Genomic DNA, 19129 nt, shown 5'->3' on the forward strand with positions numbered 1-19129 from the left:
GAATTCAGATTGTTTAAAATACTTTATATATTAAAAAGCTTTCAGGACATATAACTTTTACAGTGAATGATTGTCAAAAAATGGTTCATGAAATCCAGCTCTTTGAAAAAAAATTAAATTAAAAAGTAAAACCAATATTTTTATAGTACATTTTTAGAGAAAAACTTAGGGTAACGTGAAATTTGAGAAAAATGGTAGCTTTTGCTTTTTCCCATTTGGTGTAACTGTTGACAAAAGAAAAAGTCTGTGCAAATATTTGAAAAGATCATTTTCCTCATATTCCCCAGGTAGTCCATTATATTCAATATTTACTTGATTTCACCTTAACAGAGTTGTACAAACAACGGCAGTGTCAGCCATAAAAAAATGAGCACTATCAATTGGGGAGAAAGGGGTGAGTAACAAGAAGCTGTGATAAAGTGTCCTCAAAAGTATCCCCCCCCCCCCCCCCCCCGGCTCTCCCCAGTCCTTTGGAGTGAAAAATAACCAAAAATAAAATATTAGCCTACTAGCTATATACTGCCCTAAGCTTCCTTTGCTGGTTTGTAGACAAAAGAGCTACACCTTAAATCTTAAATGCAAAAGGATTTTTTCTCCCTACAACCCCAAGTGAACCTGACGAACCACTATATATGTCATAAAGAGCATGACATTTATAAAGATGAAAATAGTTCTGTCACATGAGTATAATTTACTGTTAGGAAATCATATAAAAAATGAAACATTTCATTTCAAGACAGTGCCATCAAAAAGTAAACAACTGATTTCATGAATCTTTGAACGATTTTTCTTTACTGGAGAACAAAATATTGAACCTTATTTCAATCAGTTTCTAAAGAATAAAAGTATACACATTTTACATTGTATCAAACAAATAAAATATAAAAATATATATGACCGAGGGGAGATGAGGGAACATAACAAAAAGAGGTCAATTCTTTTTTCAAAATGAGAAAAGTGTTTTTCTGAAACAAGCCGTTAATCTAAGCAAAGATTCCAAAATCATTTACCTGTAAATCCATCCCTGCAGACACAAGAGTAACCACCTTCGTCCTCATCCCTATTCAAGCAGGTTGCATTATTCTGACACGGCTCAAAGAAGCAGGGAGGTAACTCAGTTTCACACAACCGACCCGTGAAAGTACTGGGACAGTCACACACAAAGGAAGAGGCCACAGACTCGCACGACCCTCCGTTCTGACATGGCTGGGATAAGCAGGCATCGGAGATTACCTCACACGATGGTCCTGAGACAAAAAAAAAAAAAATTTACTCTCAAGAGTTACTTGTTCGTTTGATTTGTCTGAGCAAAGATAAGCTCATTGACAGAATAATAGTTGATTCATTAAGTGCCAGGAAAAAGAAAAAAAAACACAGACAGAAACAACAAAGAAAGAAAAAAGGTAGGTGCTATCACTAGCCATGACCGTTTCAGAGTAAATATTTAGCATAGACAGCAATTTCACATTCAATTTGTATCAGATCAGCTACCTCAAGTGGAAACTTTCTAGAACACATTATAACTTATGTAATGAGCTAATTTTAGATTGACTGAGAGATCTGTACTTTTCTTTCAAGTATGACACCTCTATGCATTGAGCAAACAGTTGAATAAAATTCCTTTGTTGGAGTGAAAGATGTAGCACACCCCTCAAAATAGAAGTTAATTTATACGTGCTGGAAAATGCATTAAAAATATTTAGACTTATTCAAAGAAATAATAGGCTCTCTCTCTCTCTCTCTCTCTCCCTCCTCTCTCTTTCTCTCCCTCCTCTCTCCGTCTCTCTGTGCTTCTCTCTCTCTCTCTACACATATATACACACACTTACTGGTAACACAAAATTGCATACCCAGAGAGGTCTATTTACACATCTACACACTTAGAATCTACACCCAAAACAAGTTGTTGAGTTGCAGATTAAGATGAGTCAGCACAATAAGAGCAGCTGCAAACAGGCAAGAAACAGAATACAATGATTTAATGGTGATATATTGAAAAGAAGCCGAGTAAGAGACCCACTCACATCAGAGCCTCCACCAGCCACCCGCCTTCCCATAAACAAAGGTATATATATACATTATGGAATTGTTCATAAATATGCATACCTGAAACACCTTGGAAGCAACTGCAGAAACTTGCAGTGTTGTTCACATGGCACTCGCCATTTATGCAGTTGGAGGAGTCACATGACGGTACAGTCACGTTGCACAGAGGCCCTTGGAAGCCCGGGGAACACTGACACTCAAACTCAGAATCATTGGAGTTGAGACAGCTGCCTTCCACGCACAAGGAATCAGCACAAGGCAATTTCACCTCACACGACAGGCCCTTGAAGTTTTTCAAACAGATGCACAAATATTCGTCCCCTTTGTTAAAACAAGTTCCTCCATTCTGACATGGGAAGCTACTGCAAGGCACGTAAATGTTACAGGTCTGACCAACGTATGGAGAAGGGCAGATACAGCTGAAGTTGAAGCCAGAGGTTACGCACTGTCCGTCATTCAGACAAGGCGAGGATGAGCACGGGTAAACAGGCGTGTCACAAAAGGTACCTGTGAAGCCAGTGGGACATTTACATTCGAATGTATCCAGCATGCTGACACAAACTCCGTCGTTGTTGCAGGGTGAACTGAAGCAATGATCCTTGAACTCGCAGTTGGGGCCAAAGAACTCGCCAAAGCACTCGCATCTGTATGAGCCATCTCCTTCCACCACGCACCTACCTCTGTTTAAGCACGGTGATCCAGCACAAGAGACATAAGTCTCACAGCTCTGACCCGTGTATTGCTCTCGACACAGACACTTGTACGTGTCGTCAGTGATGACACAGCTACCACCGTTTCGGCACGGGTTGGTCGAGCAAGGTAGCAAGACGTCACAGTTCTCTCCCGTTACACCCGGTGAGCAAACACACTGATAAGAGGCGCTGTCTACATCATCAATACATGCTGAGTTGTACTGACAAGGGCTACTGGAGCAAAGGAGGAACGTCTCACAATTATCCCCAGAGTAACCAGCGGTACAGGAACAGCTGAAACTGGAACTAGAACCCAAACAACTTCCTCCGTTTAGGCACGGGTTAGGGTTACAGGTAAGATCTTCTTCACAATGGGCCCCACTGACTCCTGCTGCACACTGACACGTGTAGCTGGAATTTGAACCTACACAAGTTCCTCCGTTTTGACACGGGTTTGGCTCGCATGTAAGGTCTACTTCACAATGGACACCAGTAAATCCCATATTACATTGACATGTGTAGGCAGAACCTGAACCCACACAACTGCCTCCATTAATGCATGGGTTCGGGTTACAAGAAACATAGTTTTCGCAATGAGCCCCAGTGTACCTCGTGTCACACTGACATGTGTAACTAGAGTTTGAAACAACACATGTCCCTCCACTTAGACATGGATTTGGTTGACACGCTAGGTTTTCTTCACAATGAACCCCGGTGAATTTAGCAACACACTGACACGTATAACTGGAGCCTGAGCTTGTACAAATCCCTCCATTCAGACACGGATTGGAAACACAGGGAATAAGAGTAAGGTCATCTTCACAGTGCAAACCACTGAATCCCTCAGCACACACACAAGTGTAACTGGAACCAGACTCAATGCAGGTACCCCCATTCTCGCATGGGTTTGACACACACGCCAGCTTTTCTTCACAGTGGATTCCTGTAAACCCTGCCACGCACTGACATCTGTAACTGGAATTTGAAGCAGAGCAAGTGCCATCATTTTTGCAAGGGTTTGGAATACACATTACGTTGTTTTCACAATGTACCCCAGAAAATCCAGCATCACACTGACACGTGTATCCGGAACCTGAAGCAATGCAACTCCCTCCATTGAGGCATGGATTTGTACTGCAGGTAAGGTCTTCTTCACAGTGGATGCCACTGAATCCCGCCACACATTGACATGTGTAACTTGAACTAGAATCTGAAGCGATGCAACTCCCTCCATTGAGACACGGATTTGTATTGCATGTAAGGACTTCTTCACAACGGACGCCAGAAAACCCTGCATCACACCGACAGGTGAAACTTGAATTTGCACCCGTGCAACTTCCTCCATTGCTGCATGGGTTTGGCTCACACGTTAGGTCTTTTTCGCAGTGGACACCACTGAAACCTGCCACACATTGACATGTGTAATTGGAATTGGAACTCACACAAGTTCCTCCATGAAGGCATGGGTTTGGTTCACACACCAAACGCTCCTCACACTGGACACCAGTGAATCCAACACCACACTGACAGCTGTAACCGGAAGCCAAAACCAGACAAGTTCCCCCATTTTGACAAGGGTTTGTCTGGCACAAAGGGTTTTCTTCACAATGAATACCACTGAAAGGTGGAACACATTGACAAGAATAACTGGAATTTGAACCCACGCAACCCCCTTCATTAAGGCACGGGTTTGGGCGACATGTAAGGTCTTCTTCACAATGAATACCGCTAAATGGGGGAACACACTGACACGAGTAACTGGAATTCAAACCCACGCAACTCCCTCCATTGAGGCATGGGTTTGGATTACATGTTAAGTCTTGCTCACAACGGACACCAGTGAACCCTGCAACACACTGACATGTGTAGTTTTCTCCGTTCCTAACACACAGACCGCTGTTCACACACGGCTGAGACTCACAAGGTGATTTAGAATCTGAATCATTACTGCAGAACTCATTGTCACTATCAACACAACTGCAGGTGAAATTGGTTGGGGAAATATTCACACACTGGGCCCCCTCAGGACATGGTTGTCGAGCGCAAGGGAGAACAACATGACAAAACTCGCCAGAAAAATTCTCTGAACAAGCACAGACTGCATTCTGATTCTCTAAAGTCTCGCAGGTCCCGCCATTGAGACAGTCTCGAATACGGCAGTCAACAGCATCACACAGAGCACCCTTGTAACCGGGCAGACATGAACATGAAAACGATCCATCTGGCTCCCCAATGCAGCTGCCTCCATTCAGACAGGGCTCACTCCCACACACTGCGGGCGTCTCACAGTTTTTCCCAGTGTAAATCAAGGGACAGGTGCAGAGATAGGTGTCAAAGGACTCTGTACAAATTCCCTCGTTCTGGCAGGGGGATGAAGAGCACATGGGTACTCTGAGCTCGCAGTGATTTCCTGAGCAATAGAGAGAAAAGAAATGCCATTCAATTATTTGTTTTTTGCTCTGTTGAAAAATAATAATAATAAAAATAATAATAATAAAGATAATAAGAAAAAAAAGTATAATTGCATTTATAAAGCGCATACATCCACACCCTACAGCATGTTCTATGTGCTTTACACCCATTATTACCTCGGCAGACCCTAGAACACTCAGAAACATTCTCGGCTTCCCCGGAAGCATGCAGTGCAATCTGCAGATTACATGCGCTCAAGCATTAGCAAACTGACAAGATCTTTTGCTGTCTATAGGCGGGTATCCATTCCCGCCTGAGTGAAGTGAGGGAGATCTGTGAAAAGTGCCTTTTCCAAGGACACAATGTCAGGTCCCTGACAGGATTGAACCCCTGACCTGATGGTTGCCAGTCCTAGGGCCTAACCACTAGGACACCGACACCACAGAGCACTTGTCAAGCAAAGTCACAGACAGCAACAGGACACACATTAATGACAACAATTAACATTTAACAGGTTTAGTTTTAGTAAGAGTTTTACGGCACTTGCAACACAATAAGGTCATATAAGTGCCGAAGATTAGAGGAGTTACAAGAGAGTAACAAACATAAAAAAGGAGAGATCAGGACAATAGATGTTTGATAGGAAAGAAGGAGCAAGAACCACACTAGAGCACCCGCCAACCACCCACTAACAGGCTTATAAAAAAATACATTAGATTTGGATATAAAAATGGAAAAAACAATAAAGACAGTTAAAGTGGCTGCTGAAGTGAGATTCACCTCACAGCCACAAACAAAACAGTCAATAAAGATATATATATCTATATATTATTGAACCCTGGTGATTATCCATCTAAAAGCAGTACCCTTAACACAGATAGAAATTCTTTATGAGCACTAGCCATATGAAAACAGAGGCCCCCAGTAGTATCCATGTGTGTAAATGAGGGGGTTTTTTGGTAAGTGTTTTACGGCGTTCGCAACTGCATAAGGTTATATAAGCACGTGGGACACATTTAACATTTCAGTTGGTAGGAAATTTTGAAATTTGCCTGGGTGGCGGCCAAAGCCTACTCTTATCGATTTTGGACCATCAAGGGATCTTTGACATGTGCAACTTGCACACGCCACCTCCGAGATTTTTCACCCTTGTCTGAGAAGGATAGGTGTAGATCTTTCCTACCATAAGATCAGGTGTGTGGCTGAAAGGCAGCAGTAGGAAAGAGCCAAGCAGTAGCAGTAGAGAAAGGCTGCAGAAACAGTCGGGTGCCCAGAGGAGGGGGCAAAGGAGGTGAGGGGCTGGGGGCAGAAAGTGGAGACGAAAGCAGACGACAGAACATTGCCTGAGAGCAGGAAAGGAGGTGAAAGGAGAAAATTTAGAGAAGAAAAATTTCTGTCGCTATCCGGATTCGAAACCAGGACCTATAGAAATAGAGGCGAACACCTTAACAGAGCTGTTAATGTACTTTTAAAAAGGTACTTAAGTACAAATTTAAGTACAATCTAAAATATGTACTTAAGTACAGTAAAAGTACTTTCCTGTAAAATGTATTTTGAGTACAAGAACTTTAAAAAAAAGTGCTTTTGAGTACATTTTGAGTACTTTCTGCTAATATGCTAAAACACTTCAGTGCTAATGCAAAACATCATATTGAATAACATATCTAGTATATTTGACAAATTACGCCATTTATTACAAATAATGTAAACAGTATGCAAAGCATTTGAATATATACGCACTGAACGTAGGTGGAAATGGTCAATGAAATTGAAAAAAAAAAAAAGCAAACAGACGCAACTAGTGAGTAAGGGATATTATGAATAGAACTTGTTTGAGCAAGACAATATGATCAAATGTAAGTGAGTCCTAGAGGTCGGAAAGTAGGAAAAGTATCCAAATTGGAAAATGTAGAGACAAAGTTGCTCTTAAGAAAATGTAAAATTGATTAAAATGACCAGCAAAAAAAAGGCATTGAATTCTTCATTAACAAATCCTCAAGGAATCAAGGTAGCCTTAAGCACAAACCACAAAAAAAGGAAAAAAGAAATTTAGGTAGCCTAAAAAATTGTTAGATTGATATACATTGAGAACTCAGTTTCAGTTTCAATTGATTATAAAAGTGGTAAGACAGATTTTGGTCACACTGTGTAGTCCACGGCGCCCACGGCAAACCAAAAAAGGCCTATATGTAATTTCCTAGAGTCTAGTAAGTGTAGTGTAACAAAAAATTCTCTACTACAGTAGTCTCCGCCTAAGATCCCAGTGCTCGGGAGCAAGGGAAATACGGGATCTTAGCCGACGAAGCCAAGGAAGAATCTACAGTGACCCATGAACTGACGTGACCCCTGGGTGGGTTTATGACATATGGCGAGCAAAGAGTGGTCAACCTTGATGACCAATCACAGTAGCATGGTGGCATGAGCATGCCATAATATTATACCGTACACTCATTAGCGTATCATCTCGAGATCTTTATCTACGTCTATCCAGTTGCCCCTCCCCTTTACCTGTCCAAAAATTGTAGCCTTCCATCTCTGATTGAGTCCCCCCCCCGCCTTTGTTGTTACAAACCATTACGCTGTGACCACACCAGTTAAAATTCATGCTGTCTCGCAAATTCAGGAATAGAGAAAAACTGCCTTCAACTTCAATGGTCAGGGAAGAGTTCACAGTTCGATCTGATCCTGCCCGGAGCGAACTTGTAGGCCCTACCCACCCAGCGAGAGATGAAAGTTCAGGGGGCGAGCTCAGATGCGAATGTGATGTTTGGGGAAAAGAAACGCATCAGTCAGTTCACACCTCGGTGTGATCCTGTCTGGGGATCATTGTACCGTTTCATGGAGTTTTACAACACTTGTGATCACATTCATGAGAGTGGCTGATCTTGGACGCGACGGGCAGTTCTTTAATCTCAAATTTTAACTCTTGGATGATCGGCTGCGCCCGCTCGGGTGTTTGTTCCTTAAATTATGATCAGAAATGCCGGCACTTACTCTTTCATTAAGCTTCAAAAGTACTCAAAATGTACTTTAAAAATACCCAAAAGTACTTTTATAAAAAGTATCGGAGTACAGTAAAAGTACTTGTTCTCAAAATGTACCGGAGTACAGTAAAAGTACCGAAAATTGTAACGTAAGTACAAGTACCGGAGCACTTGTACTCCGTTACAACCAGCTCTGCACCTTAACCTCTAGGCCACGATAGCCTCCATATATGAGAATATAAGTGTGTGAATCAATAGACAGTCATTACATGAGGAAACCTTATTTGTCACCAAACCAAAAAGGCTAAAATCTTGTAACCAAAGAAAATCAGATGGGTGTGTTGATTTTCTTTACCGGTGTGATACAGGGTATTATGTAACATTGATAAACCATGTGTATATAAAATTGTATTCCACTGTAAACCAAATTTACAAACATAGATCAATAAAGTAACATTTTATTTATCTATTTTTTAAATTCAAGAAATGTCATAGTTAAAATAAGACTACTGAAAATATTAGTTTGAATCAGTCACCCAAAACAATATATTTCAAACCAGTTATTGGGTTTACAATCATATATCTATGTTGTTGAGGTTATGATTGGTGGGTACCGAAGGCCCTAAATCTACGCCAGGAAAAGAACAAGACAATAGCACCACTGACATGAAGTGAAAGGAGTAGACAACACCTGAGCATTGATCCACCAAAGAATGCAGCTAAAATTGCCCAAGACAGCCCCCTATTGTCGAGGAGAAAAGTGGTCGTCTCAGACAGGAGGACATCTCGGGCAGTGTCATTATAGTAGAAAAAAACCCTCAACAGGAGAAGTGGGAAAAGGTCACTAAGGGTGACAATCTTTGACAGATGGACATTAGAGCTGTTTACACTGTATTTTAAGGCAAAAGGAAGAAAGATATTACAACACAGACCTGTATAGCCGCTTGAACAGTAACATTCGTAAACACCAATAGGCAGATCCGGGGAACAGAAAAGTCTGCTGCTACTGCAGCAATAGCCACCATTCTGGCATGGAACGGAGTCACAAGGCTCAAGCACAGCTTCACACCGTGGCCCTGTATAGAAGGGACTGCAGCGACATTTGTAGGAGTTGAGCCCATCTTCACAAGTACCTGCGGGAATAAAAGCACAATTTCTTAAAACCTCATTCTGTCAGTATCTGGGTTTTTTTTTTTCATATTGAATTTTAATGAGAGTAATACATGATTTAAATTCTTATGTATACCTGCATGTGTTTTTATGGTCCTGTACAGCCAAGAAAAAATTCCCTGTAGGACAATAAAGTATTATCTTATCTCATATTATCTTTTTTTTTGTTGGAAAAAAAAAAGAAGGAAAAAAGCTTAGTGTATATCTTCGGGTATAGGACACATGCACAAAATAAGGCACAGGTGGACTTGAGAACAACAGTTTTGGCACAAACCATATTGACCGCCCAGTATAAGACTGCGTCATACGTCACTTTTCAATGGCGTTTGGCAGACTCTTACACTAAGCCGTCAATATATGTTCATTGGATAAGCCACACCAACTTTTCCATAGCAAGCTCCATCACCATTGCAACTGGAATTTTCATTGATAACCACACTTCAAAATATAATAAATTTTTAATTAACTAGCCTGTTTTTTATACCTAAATAAACATATGCAGTTTGTGTCCTATTTTCCTTTTTGCTGACGATCACTATTTTTTGGGGTCTAATTTCAAATCTTATGAAAATGACACAGGGAAACTTTGAAGCTCTGATTTTCAGATAAAACGTTGCGTCTTTCTCACAATGATAGATCCTGTATTCATAGTCATATATCTCTCAAAAGGATAACAAGACTTCATAACAACTCTTTGGCCCGCATGTTTGTTCCATATAATAACTTCTGTCTTCTGAGGTAAATACATCACTGCTGCCTGGTAGGTGCACCACTATCTCTGCCAATTGCCAGGTACCCAATGGCAGTTGGGTGATCTAAAGAAATTGGGGTAATATGACGCAACAATCATTCTAACAAAAAGCAAACTTTTCAGTTGCCTATCCAAATCCATACTGCTGAACCAGGACTCCTCCATTACAAGTTTATAACAATAACTATCTTAAGTTTTTGTTGTTGTTGCTCTTGTGGGTCAAATAAACACACGTACACACACATACAAATTACACGTACACACACATACAAATTCCCAATAAAACATCCATTTGATGTTACGTCTTCCAAGGAACTTTGCTGGACAGTTCATGCACATGTACAAAATGAAAAATCTATTCATTCAACAAAAAGGAAAATCTATTCCTGCTGTCTATGTAACGAATTGCTCTAACTTGACATTCTGTTAAACTATTTAAGAACTAAATGTATTTTGTACATTGTATAAGTATGCATTCTCATTCAGTACCAACAGACATATACCAATAAGTTTAGAGACAATCAGGCCTACTAATTTCACTGGAAAAGTTCATATTACTTAGATGAACAGGTCAAAGATGGAATGCCTTCCTATGAATCTCTGAAAGTACCAGCACTTAGCACCCAAATTTCTAGTCTAAGCAGTGACCTTAGGCCGAGTTCAACTAATATCTCTATATACACTAATACAATAACAGTCCTTTGAAATAAATAAAAGCAGGAAAGACTGATGACAAGGAGCAGGGACCTATCACATTCATCCCCCAAACATCCACCTGCAAATTGCATCACAGGAAACAGTCAGGACAACTGACCAAAAATGTGAGGCAGCGAGGCAAAATCAGGCGCTCGTCAAAATAATGAAATCAATGAAACTGGCATCAAAATTTCTGTTTTTTAGCTCAACACTTTGTATGTCCATTTAAGAACCCATTTGTGTGTGAATTTTACTGAAAAACGTCAATTAAAGGCACAAAAAATGCAAATTGTTAGTTTCCATGGACTCTCAGGCTATGCAAATAAATAAAGTTTGGCGGCCATATTTTCCCGCTCATTCTACCTCTGAAACCAGACGACCCCCCCCCCCACCTCCTTCAACTGCAAATTTCTCGACTTACATTAAAGGTAAATCGAAAGCAAGGCAAACGTACAAGCTTTCAGGCAAAACCAATTATTCCACATGCCCCAAAATTGACGAGCGCCTGATTCCACCGCATCATGACACAGAATTCTTTACCTTGGTCTCCACAAGCACCTGGAGGGCAGTCATCAATGTTTATCTCACAGAGCTGGCCGGTGTAGCCCTCTTCACATATACACACTGGCGACGCCGTCTCTGATGCAGCTGGGACACACACGCCAAAGTTCTTACATGGATTTTCTGTAAACAATATAAGCACAGACACTTGACTTATAGAGGAAGTAAATGCTTGTTTTCTTTTTTGCTTTTGTTAGTTTTTAGAAAGAGTTTAATTGCATTTGCAACACAAATAGGTCGTAAAAGTGCTGAAGACTAGAGAGTAATATACAAAGAAAAGGAGGAAAAGAGATAAGGATGATAAATGCTTGATAGAAAACAAGGAGCAAACTACGCCACACCACCCATCAACCATTCACGTAAATGCTGTTCAAGTATCTCATTGATCTTTTGTCTAACATCAACAAAGCATAAAGTGAAGGAAAGACAGCCTAGAAAGACAGAAAAACAACCCACTATTTATACTTATACCTCATTTTCCAGGAGACAAAAACAAACTTGTCTGATTTTGTCTCTATTTTTCTTTTTTTCATACATACTAAAGAACTTTTCCACAGAGTTTCTTTAGCTTTGAAAGATAAATTTTTTCAAAAAACTAAAAGAAAGTGAACTTTATCCATCCCCATGGGGAGGCACTCTACGAAAAGCAAAACACAACAATTACAATAATCATAATCTGTTGCACAATAAACAATTTCATGAGTACTTTGTAAATGCGATAAAGCTTTGTATTCTGCAATTACAAAAACAGACAGACAAAAATTCATGAATTTGTGGTCTCGGAGTTGGCCAGCCTCTTGTGCACGACACCATGGAAGTACAAGAATTTATCAACAAACACAAATATTTTTTAAAAATTCAGACGAGGTACGAGACAGGAAAAAGTCTTGTCCGTTTCTCTCACCAGAACAAAGCTCTTGTCTCTCGCAGAACCTTCCCGCTCGGCCAGGGACACAGGAGCAGAAGTAGTCCTCCTTGTTTTCCACACAGGTGCCACCAAACAGACACGTCTGAGGACCGCACTGGCCAGCAGGTGTCTCACAACGAGAACCTGAAACACGGAGGTTAAGATAAGATAAGATAAGACATGATGAAATAAAAGATGAGAAAAGAAAAGAGATAACATAAGAGAAAATAAGAGAAAAGATAAGATGAGATTAGATGAGAAAAGATAAGAGATGAGATGAGATGAGAAAAGATAAGATGAGATGAGAAAAGATAATTTCTTACATTTTTATTGTCCAGATCCTGGAACATTGGTTTGGTGTTTCATCCCACATACACCCACCCACTCATACACAAACACACACATACTCATAAACGCACAAAAAAGGTGGTAGGTGTGGAGGATGAAAATAATTTGAAGGAATAACAGGCAGGTGAAGTTCTGAAAGCATCTTAGTCTAGTAGTCAAAGTATCCAAATTGCATAAAACCGAGAGACCAGTTCCATAACTCTACCAAGTTTAGTTTTTGTTTTATAAACTGATAAACATGTAATTCAGGGTAATAAGCCTCCACTTAATAGACCAATCACTTCGATATACAAGACAAAAACAACAAAAGGATGCTATCACAAGATGACTTACCAGAAAACCCATCATCACATAAACATGTGGCAACGCCTTCCCTACTGCTGCATGTCCCCCCATTCTCACAGACTGTGGCTAAGCACAGATCAACTTGAGATTCACACAGCTGATCAGTCCATCCTTCAGTGCATAAGCAACGGAAACTCTGCCCTGTTGCCTGTTAATGGATAACAATCAAAGATATGGGAAAGAGAAAAAAAGCCCCGTAATTACGAGGAGGATACAAAGTCTGGAAAATATATGAGACTTAAAAAATATGGCAATTATGAGAAAAAGCATTGACGTATGAAGTGGAAACCTTTACATTTATGAGACAGAGGCTCTGACGCTGACATTATGAGAGTAGGGGAAAAAAAGACTGAAATTATGAGAGAGAGAAAAAGTGCCTTATAATTTTTAGATGGAGGAAGGGGAAGGAGGGAGGAGACATACTTACTACTAAAGGAGAAAAAAATGGTTCTCAAGTAACCACACAAGAAAACAGTTAATTTCCAGTTGACAGAAAAGATTCCAACTACCTTGTACAATAGTACATTCATATGTATCAGAAATTATGAGAAAAACTTGAACTAACTTTGGCTATGCCAATATTGGATGAGAAGCACAACAGAGATTGAAAACCCCGCGGGGAAGTGCCACTGACTGAAGTGTCTTTAGACAATTCCCAAAGGGGGGACATTTCTCGTTCAAGCATAATAGAATTGTAAATGGGCTGACCCTAGTCATGCTCATAACTGTGCCTGATCTACAACAGGGAAGTGCTGCTTTTTCTTTCCTGATCCTTACTATTGTCATTTTCCTCTACTTCTTTTGTATGTTTGTCACTCTCTTGTGACCTGCTATTTTGGGGTGCCTTGATAGTCGAAGCGGACCTTGTGCTGTTGAAGCTAGAGAGGTGAGCAGTCTAAGTCTGATTTCCTGTAAAGACTTCTCTGTTGACACCCACCCCTTGGTGCTCATATGACCTTATGCAGTTGCGGGCGCCGTAAAACCCTCCACTATAAAAAAAAAAAGAGATTGAAAGCGATGCATCACTTTAGAGGATGCCTCATGACTATGCTACTGGCAGCCTGTCTCCTGAGGCAGCAAGGCGGATCCTACAATGGTACAAAGCATAAATAAAAAGGACATAAACATAGTGCATGTTCAAAATAACAACATTATTTCACTGAAAAACAAAGAGAAAAGCACAAATCAAATAATTTTAAAGCCCTTTCTGTTATAAATGTGCATGTACTCGAATAAAAAAACGGGGTGCAGCAGCAATATGATGCACACTGCTATTATAATATGTCTGACAAATATTATAGCGTTCAAGTACAAAGATACTCCATGTCCCTACCTCACATGTCCCACCGTTTTGACATGGAGCACTCCTGCAGGGATCTGTGCCAATTTCACATTTCTCACCAGTATATTCTGTTATAAAAAAGTATAACAAAGAAAAAGTTGTAAAAAATTATTAACACCTAAACGGTCTTACAAGCATAAGGATCAAACATTTAAAAACAAAATAAACATGCAAAAATGGGAAAAAAAAGTCTGGGTGTATGATAAAGTTTTTTCTCAGTAAGCAGTCACAAAATAACAGTGCTAAAACTTGTTCTCCCAGGCCTTGACCTAAACTTTACTATTTTGACACTGGCATCACCAGCTGTTCAGATAAGTAATAAATCAAAAATTTTGAAAATCCTTTTTATTGAAGATTCATAATCTGTGGTATTGGTTGCATGAGCTCGAGAAATAATTATTTTGTCAATATTCTAATTAAAAGAAAAAGCAAGAAAAAAAATACATAACGGAGGTACGTTTGCTAAAAGAATGAAACAATTTTGGTCTCCCCTGAAAAATTTTGCTTTCTAGGCTTAGTACATTAGAACAGCTTACTAACGACAAGGCAAATATGCAAAAAATTAAATGAACTTACCAGGAACACATGAGCACCTGAATGCGTTACCCTGCAAAGGAGTGCATGCACCATTGGGAGCGCATGGGTTGGGGTCGCAAGCTGAGGCCGGTGCTGCAGATGTATAAAACAAAACCTTTGATGGGTCTCTCTACATGAACACAGGATCAGACATGACAGGAATTGTGCAGCACAAAATGCTGAACGCTTTCCAAGCATCATAGTAACGGTAATAAAAATGTTCCATTTCCTCTACAATTCAGAAACAAATGTCTCGATTAAACTGTTGGTACTGAGCCAACTCAGTTGGTACTATGCTAGACTGTGGTGTAGGTGATTTTGGCTTGAATTCTAAAATAGGCATCCATGAGAATGATGAGTAATTAATAGATAATAGATAGCATTTGTATAGCATAAATCCCTGCTCAACAGCAAGCTCTATGCGCTTCACAATCTATACTATTACCCCAGCAGACCTGAGAGCACTCTGAAACAACCTCAACTTCCTGGGAAGCAACCAGTGCAAGCAGCCATTTATAGGCACTAAAACACTGACATACTGGGTATCAAGGTCTTTAGACATGATCATTACAACAGAGACCCTGCCTCCTTAAAAGTTTCTGCGTTGAAAGGGTAATATAACTTGAGCAAAGGAATAGCATACTATACTGCAGTTGAGCACGGATATCTCAAAGACATTGGGGGTTGACAAATTTGTTCGACTGATAGTAATTCAAATGAACTGTGATAACGAAAAAAACAGAGAGATATTAACAGAACTTTCTGCCATCATGAAAAAAGCCAAATATCAAATTAAAGAATAGAAAGATGTATAGTACACACGCCTTACTCAATGTAGAAACAAGAGAAAGAAGGAGAGTGATGTTAATGAGCATTAGGACTAAAAAAAACATTGCTTTTACATCAGATAACGATCAAGATGATGTAACAAACAATGGTCACCAAGAATGGTCAGAACACGCCACCCACTCCTCCAGTGCAATCATTTCCCAATCCATACCTTCACATTCAAACAACCAAAAACACACATACATATACCTACAAACATAAACATAATTCAGACACCGAACAGACCAATGCAGCAACACAGTCTTCGATCACACCCCACCACCCAGTACCCACCCTCACATGATTAGATTCTTGGAGGTTTTAGTGCCTTACACACACTACAGGCAATATGCAACCATGCGTTTTTTTTGTGTGTATCACACTGCGGAGGTAAGCCCAGCAATTCCATGTAACCTGACAGTCCCAATGTGATGATGATGGGTGTAATTGTTTTTCATTGTGCACACAAGGGTGTTTTGAATTCCGAGACAATTGCAAGGAAAAACTTAGATCCGGCTTTCGAGAGGAGCTGTTCCACAAATCCAGGAAAGTATTCAAGAATACAGTGCTGCCAATAGAAACAAAATAATAGCTTTTGAATTAGGGAATGGCATATATATCGTTTGATCTATTCGTGACTCAGAGTTTTGCATGTTAATCCAGTTATCTGTGCTCAACTGAATTGAAGTTCCACTCACAAAGTCTCCTGCTTATTTACTAGATAAAGCCCTTTACCTATCCTCAAGGCAAACACACCTAACTCAGACTTTTAAAAAATCCAGAACAAAACAAAACACAACTAAATAAAAATTTAAAAAAAATAAAAATACTCCCCCCCCCTAAAAAATGTTTAAAAGTAGGCCTCTTTCTGACTCACCTGGTGCTTGAGAAGAGCTCGGTTCATCTGTGAGAGCGTTTTCACACCACTGCCCAGTGAAGAGCTCGGAACATTCACAGATGGGGTAAGCAACAGTCACATTCAGTGTAGAAGGGATACCAAGACAGGACCCCCCATTCAGACATGGACTAGGCTGGCAAGGGTCCTCTGTTAAAAATAATTAAACAACCCAATAATTATACAGTAACAACATATGATTTGTTCTGGGCTCAGAGCCGTGGCATTTACCATTTCATAAAGCTACAGCATGAGGCAACTTTCATATCCCTGTTTTGCAGAACCAAACCAATCATTATTTATTTCTATTAAAGTAAGAATTTCAGTTAAATTATCCTTTCACTTTTAGGTGTTCATGATGCTCTATTATGAACACTTCTACAACTTCTTGTGCACAACTTTTGATTTTCATTCATGTAAAACAGTCCTAATGACTACTACCATAATCACAATGACTACAATCCGTACCATTATCATTACACCTCACGATTACCGTACAGAGGAGAAATCGACAATCATGGCTTCACAAGTGGGAAAGGAGTCCATATCTTTAACTAAACTCCTTGAAATAACCAACACTCGTGTAATACATTCTATCTTCTACCAAAAGCTTGCCTCACCATTTTGACAAGTTGCCACTGTTTCATCGAATCCAGTGTTGCAGTCTGTGATGCCATCGCAAACCCATGAATCAGGAATACAATTGGCTGGGTCGTTCTTGTCTCCACAAAAGACTTGCACAAAGTCAAGAAAGTCAACACACTGTTCAGGGTAAGCTGAAAAATGGCACGAAACTATTAACAAATTATTAACACTAACTTTTTCTCTTTCATAGATCAGTTACTTTAACTCTTATACTCAGCACAGAAAATCTCTGTAAACCTATTTCTGTAAATGGTTCCAACAAACATATATATGATAATAATATATATATGATTCCTTTGTATTTACTTTCAACAAATTTTTTTGCGATCAGGTGGATGACACATTGAGCACTTAATATTCTTTATGTTTTAAGGTAGCAGTACAATAAAAGCAAAGACATTTTAAAAATTAAGACAGCCTTATAATACTTCGAAGCAAGCCTATGAGTACAAAATAAAATAATGTGATGAATATCATAAATTTAAAATTGTGAATTAAGTTGATGCAGGGTACAGTGAGGAATATTATAAGGTCAATATAGACCTTTCCGATGCAGTGACAGCGCTTAATAAAAGAGGTGTACCCATTCTACTTTAAGAAATATTTTTTCTATTTTCATTATAATTAATCGGTCCTCTGCTTCTACTGTGATGAAAACATTTTTTTAAAGCATCAATTAATAGGGAGGGACAGGGTGAGGGTTTTGAATTTCAGAGTGAAGCAATTCTATATATATATGGCATGCCTTTTATTTACAGAGGTCGTAGCAGAACCTCTGTATAATTTATGCACCAGACCTCCACCCTTACTTCATAATTTTAAGCCTACCCGAACACAGCAAATGTGAATAAAACAAGTAAATCTGAAAGACTGCCTCTTCTATATATATTCATTCTTATCCTAAAACATTTTGTTGATGGTTGGCGGGTGCTCTTGTGTGGAACGTATTGCTCCTTCATTCAGGTCAGGTCCTATCCTATAAAAATAGCACCTTCAACAAAAACTCGTCTTCTGTGCAAATGCAAATGGGGCCTTATAGTCTTGCTGTTGTCCCTCCCTTGTTATACAAGAACAAGAACAGCAGGTAAATTTTGCTTTCACTCCCGCACACAAATAGATGCACTGCTTTTGGGAGTCAAATGGCTAATTTTTACAAAATATTTTTGCTGCACATCACAATATAAATGGCCACTAAAACTCTCCGAAACAAAGTATGGTAGGCTATCTTCAAGAAAATGTCAAACCTAATTGTAAAACATCAAATTATGGGGAAGGAAAACAGAGAGGCACCAAACACACACCCCAACTCCTATTTAATTTAATAACATAAAAAAGAAAATTCAATGTGCTGTCTATAAAATTTTATAAATAGGCCTATGCCTTTAATTTAAATATCTAGCAGCGTTTATTCAAATTCAATAAATTAATGGGCTAAGGTTTCAAACCTTTAGAAAGACCCAGCACTTCAGAAGGTTGACTATTACATCCATAAAATGAGACAAAAAGCAGCATAAATATCAAGTTTGGAACAGGAAACGGTCTGCGAGGCTGAGCAAACGATGTTTGACAACTCCAACACTGTATTTTGATTTGCGTTGCTCGCCGCAGCAGCCGTCGTGCTTTCCCAGGCCCAGGAAATTGAAGAGACACTTTGCTGGAAGCCCGCAACATTCGCTGCAAAGGCATTTTTACATCTTCGGCCAGACTTATGATAAAAAAAAATTCTTTCATTCATGAGCGAGCGGTGTTTCTCGCTATATTACACATTTTGACAGGAATGACTGTCGCATAGAGTCGCACCGTGTGAGTCATGCTTCTTACTTGTTTACGTGTTCTATTTTTACATATTTTCAAAATCAATTAAACGTATACTTTCTCATAAAACAGACTTCCCTTCAGGAATACATTTTTACGGTGCCAACGAAAATATG

General features: G+C 39.6%; 1 protein-coding gene across 1 annotated transcript in view; it reads right to left on the bottom strand.

The window, feature by feature from the left end:
• The window catches only part of LOC101860025 (neurogenic locus notch homolog protein 1), a 20093-nt gene extending 1072 nt beyond the window's left edge, over positions 1-19021 (bottom strand). Inside the window, exons 1-11 of the mRNA XM_035970635.1 lie at positions 18644-19021; positions 17174-17329; positions 16536-16703; positions 14831-14923; positions 14246-14322; positions 12901-13060; positions 12217-12363; positions 11292-11435; positions 9067-9267; positions 2107-5148; positions 1011-1247 (exon numbers count right to left, since the gene is read on the bottom strand). Of these exons, the coding sequence (XP_035826528.1) occupies positions 1011-1247; positions 2107-5148; positions 9067-9267; positions 11292-11435; positions 12217-12363; positions 12901-13060; positions 14246-14322; positions 14831-14923; positions 16536-16703; positions 17174-17329; positions 18644-18929 (4711 nt within the window). The 5' untranslated portion in view covers positions 18930-19021. The remainder of the gene's footprint in view (positions 1-1010; positions 1248-2106; positions 5149-9066; positions 9268-11291; positions 11436-12216; positions 12364-12900; positions 13061-14245; positions 14323-14830; positions 14924-16535; positions 16704-17173; positions 17330-18643) is intronic.
• Between the last annotated feature and the right edge of the window lie 108 nt (positions 19022-19129).

Source organism: Aplysia californica, unplaced genomic scaffold (genome assembly GCF_000002075.1).
Source record: "Aplysia californica isolate F4 #8 unplaced genomic scaffold, AplCal3.0 scaffold00298, whole genome shotgun sequence".
Taxonomy (NCBI): Eukaryota; Metazoa; Mollusca; class Gastropoda; order Aplysiida; family Aplysiidae; genus Aplysia; species Aplysia californica.